Genomic DNA, 6,113 nt, shown 5'->3' with positions numbered 1-6,113 from the left:
ACGGGATCGAATCACTAAGAATTTACTGTCCGCCTGTTTGTCTGTCCATCCGTCTGTTACTAAGCCGTATCTCATGAACCGTGATAGTTAGATAGTTGAAATTTTCAGAGATGACGTGTTTGTGTATATAATAACAAATAAATAAAATCGAGTCATAAATTGATTGCGTGACCATTTTTTCTTTTTATTTATCTTTAGGTTATGTACGGAACCCTTCTATTATATATTCAGGGTATTCAATTGGATCATTAGTTTGAACACGTTACAGTCTTATTTAAAACAACTTTGCACCAATGAACCAAAAGGTCCAACATCAAGATGTCATAGTCTTTGCATTCGTCCATTCACCGTAATTGCTAAAGCAACAAATTCAGAGCTGCAATAAACACGATCATTAAGCCCACATTTAAATTTAAGTTAAAAAAAAAAACACGTCAAAAACATTTTAACATACGTCCCATTTGATATACAACCGGCATAAGTCATCCACGATCTTGCATTGTGCCTTGGATGAAGCCCAATTTTTATTAAAAATTATATACCTACGGACTGTTTGAAATCGAGGTCAAAATAATTAAATATATATGTATATATATATAAATATATATATATATATATATACTAAGTAAGTACACAGCACAACTAACCGAAAACTAAGGTGAATGATTATCATGAAATAGTTGCATTTGAGTTTCATATTGCATTCGTTTGGCTCTGAAATTAAAAACGGCTCGTGTAGGTAAGAATTCATAGGCTGGGAATATTCTCCGTATCTGCCTAGATAACTGAATATAAATGGTACATAAATAGTATATACTACTATTGATACCTCCCAATCTTGGGCGATAATCCAGCCCATTACATCTCTGCCACTAGAAATCCTGCGGATACAAAGAAGCTATTAGCTTCAACACTTGAAAAATGGTATAGACCAATACCAGAACTTGGATTTAATCATTGTTGCCCCTCGAATCTAGGCAACAATAAATACCACCTGAATATCTGCACTCAAAATGGTGGCAATAACAAAAGAAATCTAAGTATTCGACGGTGTTACGGATTACGATATATATTATATTATCATCCAAACTTCTTGTATTTACCGACTAGGCTAAAAGGATCAGTTATACAGGACCTTTTCTATATCTGTTCCGTGTACGATGCGGAATATCAGATTTTTTGTTACTGCCACTCTTTATGAGTAGACTTATTCGTAGATACTAATGTTATACGCAAAAAGTTACTCGTGAATTCCCCAAAACTGACATATATGTTACAGAACCGATGAATAACAAAACATTGATAATTTCGTGCTAATATACTGCAATGCTATGCTATGCTATGCTATGCTAATGCTAAAATAATAATATGCAAACTTACTCATAGATTGAAGTTCTCAATTCGCAAATGTATAAATTATAAATCAATATCCATTAAGAATGTTATATGACATTCATCATAAATTATTTTTTAATGGTAATTACTACCCTCTAAACCATCCTGTATACGAGTATTCAGGATTCGTAGCGTATGTTTTCCAAGAATATTTATTATTAATAGAAAGTTGTCCTATAGTTGATACAAGATTAAAGTATTTACCTTTGTTATACCGTTGCATTAGATACCACTGAGTTTTAACCATCAAACGAATTTAACACAGTATCAGATGCGTTTATTTAACTCCGAATAGACATATCGTCATTTAGTCCTTCTTTATATCCATTTTAAGAGTTAAACTTATACGTACATATAATCAAACTTAAACATCCAAAACCAGACAATAGAGCGTTGTAAAATAACTCCTATCTCGCAATTTCACAGAATCGGACAGCCATTTCGTCACATAATACAAATTATTATATCGTTTTACGCATTAAGCAAGAAGGTACCAGTTTTTTTGCTTATCTTACCAACAATGACACAAAGCTGCCTCAAAGCACGGTCTAACTGTTATCTAAGCCATTAGTTTAATCTGTTACATCTATATTGTTGTTAATTAAAAAGAAAATACAAGAAACTAGAAAAACTTAATCCTTAAGCATTTAAAAGTTTGCATAATCTGTGTAACTATTGTTTAAAAATGTTGACAGCACTTGGAAGGGCAATAATACCTCTTTGGGACTTGTGTGTTAAGGCAATATAGTATGGCAAAAAGAAGATAATTAAAGAATTCTTATAATGAAATTGAACGTATTACAAATTCCAGTAATGAATTATACAACTATTCTTAATAGCTCCGTCTCTTTTACTATCCAACCATCAGAGACAATTTAATGGTAATTCGTTTCGTTTATCCAAATCGAATTATATCAAATATTAAAACAATAAAAGGTTTCATGGAATTACAGACAGACTCTCTTAATTAATGCTAAATTACTGTCATTACTTTAAATTCCATTGATTCTTAATTCAAACTCTATGGTCCAATTTAAAAGTAGAATTCGAATCGTAGAACGTCATTCGAATCCAATTTTATAAAAAAAAAATACATTAAAAAACTATATGAAATGAATCATAGATAATTAAATCGTTTTTACCATTAATTCAATACATATATTTTTTTTCATAATGTGACAGCGAACAAAGCTACTCGTGTCAAAGAATCTGAGCCCATTACGAAAACTGAATTTGATTTCTAAGAAATGTATTATTTAAAAATAACCAAGTGATATGTTGTCATCAATTAATCTAATGTGGAATTCTTTGATGTCATCTGAACACTTTTATACTGTAACGCCGAAGTGAGGGCCGCTCGTATAATAATTTTGAACGTTTTATTGTCTTGTTTTGAATTCAAGGTTGGAATTCTTTTGTTTTCGATCATTAATTAAAATCGCTTTTACTGCGTCTCTTTCATATTAAATGGCTATTCGTTACGCTTTATTTTTTTGCTGGATTTTATTACAGAAACGCTCTAAGAGACTTGAAGTAATAGGCAGTGTGAATATTTGGGGACATAAATTTAGCTGCTAGATTATGAATCTTGGTAGTTTCTTGTTTAAAAACATATCTATGGTTACTTAAATGTTGATTGAAGTTTTTTTTTTCACTTTCAGAATATTAATTATGTAAGTTTCCCATTAAAGAAGTATAAGATAGATTAAATATCATATCTTTATTAATGTTTCTTAAATCAATATCTCATTTATACTGGTACAATAATTCGGATTTAGAATATTATTGTAATTTATGATCAAATCAACTATCCATTGACAAAAGATTTTTTTAATTACGCTGCACTTTTGCGCAGGTGCTAATATTGACAATGCATTTCTCAGAATGAAACGTTGGGTATATCTTTTCTAAGAACACAATCCTACCAACATGACAAATCGAATTTCATTCGCTATGCATTTACTGAGATCATTGAGTTCAGATAGTTGCATTTAAGACTATAAAACTTCGATTCGGTAATTATGTTGGCAATGCGAGCGTTCGATTTTTAATTTCAAAGCCATTTCAAATTGCGAACACGTCAGAACAACCGTCTAAACGCTTTTTGAAAATAGAACTTTTGAGAACGAACGCTTAGGCACAATAAAGATTCGATAAAAATAGACGTACTCAGCATATGGCGAGCCGACCTGACGCTAATAGGTGTTAGAAATAAAATGTATTTTTAAATGTTTAGAAAACAATGCATTAGCTATCCGTGTCGTTCTACTTGTCTATGCCCAAACGTCAATCTTGTTTGTTTTCTTTTTTAACATCGTGTACACACAGATCTTGTGGCTTGACCAAACAGTCACATTGTTCAATTGAATGAAACCACAGCGCAATTGACGTACCTATGTATGATGTCATTACATGATTAGCTGCCTATTTGAACGACCTAATTAATGCGACCAAGATGCGTTATGAATAACATCTGCGTTCATTCATCAATTTGCAACAATGCAATGCACTCGGACGATTACTCATGTATGCATCGCAATTATTTAGATACTCTACCTCGCTATAATTATAACGCAAATACGCAAATCACTTTCGTTTCGCATTTTAAAAACATTATGCGCTCAGTTCAAACTGAATTTGAATTTGGAACCGTGGAACGTGGATATTACGTTTGTCGTTTGACGTTCTCTTTTTGAACTTTGATTGTGGAATATAGGAATTGATTTGAAATTGTGTAAAATAAAAACGCATTATACATTCTATGGCCGTTGGATGATGTTAATACGAATTCCATTAAGACTGTAAATGCTGCATAAAATTCATCCCAGACATATTAACCGGTGTTAGCATATGAAAACGGGTAGTATTTCACATTTTAAGAGGATTTTCATATTACCATGTATAATGCGTTTTAATATAACTAAGCGAGTTCATGTTTATGCATCGTATTACGACAATGTTATCTTCTAAGGCGATTACACAAGTAAATTGTTTTCCCTATGCAGTTAAATACAATATGAAACTCAAATGTTGAACCTTAAGTACTATTTAAAAATATAGACTGTCACTAAATGCATATGTCTAACTGAAAACCGGTCTATTTCAACTACTTGACTATTTTGACTATTACATAAATGTATTAAGATGGCACGCGTGTGCTTTATTGTCTGTGCTATGATATTTATTTGTATCCAATCGAATTATCATCTGGCAACATTCGTTTATAATCTGTGCCCGTTTAGAGGATCGTTTTTTTTTTTTATTTCGCTGATAGAGCACAGGTATATCAGTCATGGCGTTGATGGTATAAAAAAATATTAGTTTTTTTAAAGATAATTCAATTATTCATTTGGATATGATAAAAATCATCACACTGACAAACGTTGTATGAAAAAAGAGATGGTAATTAGACTATTGAGGCAAAGATTTTACTTAAATCGCCATAAAGTATTATTATCTCAAAAAATATTGAGTATTCAATGACTTAGCGTCATTAGGTGTGATCGAAATAAACGATTCAAAATTGGCTCGCATAAAATTAATAAAAAAAGCTCACAAATCAGTCGAGAGAAATTGTAGTGAAATGCACTTTGTTTAAATACATTAATTAGATATCACATAAAGCATAGAAGAAAAATTACACCCTAAATAAAACCAAAAATCACAGTGCACCGAGACAAGTGTTTTCTTGTCCGAAATTTTCGTATAAATAAATTCTAAGCGTTAGGTCTTATGGAAAACAGAATATAGAGAAAAAAAAATTGTCTTTTCAACTAAATTAAAACCTAACACCCTCTAAATTATTTCATCCCCTAACAGTTATCGAATTCTATTTCTTATCCAAATATCCTTCATTGCATTAGTGAAAATATAAAAAATTTAATTCCTAACGGTTTAAGAAATCTATATTATTACCATTATAATACATGTAACTTTTTAATATTATATATATATGTTTGTATATTTACGCTGCAACTACGTTAGCAGTAACTGCTGAGATTTAGTTCGATTACTTCATAGGCCCGACATTAATAGTAGAAATTAGGCGCACAGTCCCCTTAAACTACGAGAGAAATTTGTCATGGAACTTTTTGAGACAACTAGGAATTATATATATTAGCATCAGTCCAACATTTCGGCACCACACTACTTACTAAATCGAAATCCGTTGTTTTCGTACGCACAAAACACAGTTCACTGAATTCACGCATAAACTAGGGAGTCGGGTCGCAGGTATTGTAGCGTCTGTGTGTCTGAGGGCTTGGCTTGCTGGCGTGGACGTGAACCCGCCCTGAGGCACATTCACCGAGCTAGCGGCGCCAGCACCGCGGTCGCGGCGAGGGCCAGCGCGATCGACGAGGCCAGCGCGGCCCCGCGCGAGTAGGACAGCTCTTCGCTCTTCACAACCTCGTTGGGACTCTTGTCGTATTTGTGCGTCTTCTTCGTGACCGGCTTGACGGTGGTCGTGGTGGTCGTGATCGGCGGGAAGGTCGGCGGCGGCGGTGGCGGCGGCGGCGTCTGCTGGACAGGCGGCACCGGCGACTGCTCCTCGGGTTTGCAGCACACGCGGAAAACTAGCTTCATGTTGTGGCTCAAACACCGGCCGCCGATGCGCCTGTGGAGGTCGTCCTTGCTGGACGTGGATATGAAGTAATAGTCCTTCCCGGGCAGGAACTCCAGCCCGCCCGGTTGCGGCGTGAAAGGTCTGAATGTGATCG

The 6,113-nt window shown here is 34.1% G+C and overlaps 1 protein-coding gene across 1 annotated transcript in view; it reads right to left on the bottom strand.

The window, feature by feature from the left end:
* Window positions 1-2,808: 2,808 nt before the first annotated feature.
* The window catches only part of LOC119836480 (ephrin-A4), a 5,195-nt gene continuing 1,890 nt past the window's right edge, over window positions 2,809-6,113 (bottom strand). Inside the window, exon 2 of the mRNA XM_038361818.1 lies at window positions 2,809-6,106. Within this exon, the coding sequence (XP_038217746.1) occupies window positions 5,698-6,106 (409 nt within the window). The 3' untranslated portion in view covers window positions 2,809-5,697. The remainder of the gene's footprint in view (window positions 6,107-6,113) is intronic.

This window comes from Zerene cesonia, chromosome 24 (assembly GCF_012273895.1).
Source record: "Zerene cesonia ecotype Mississippi chromosome 24, Zerene_cesonia_1.1, whole genome shotgun sequence".
NCBI classification, from domain to species: Eukaryota; Metazoa; Arthropoda; class Insecta; order Lepidoptera; family Pieridae; genus Zerene; species Zerene cesonia.
This window is presented reverse-complemented; position numbering and strand designations above follow the sequence as displayed.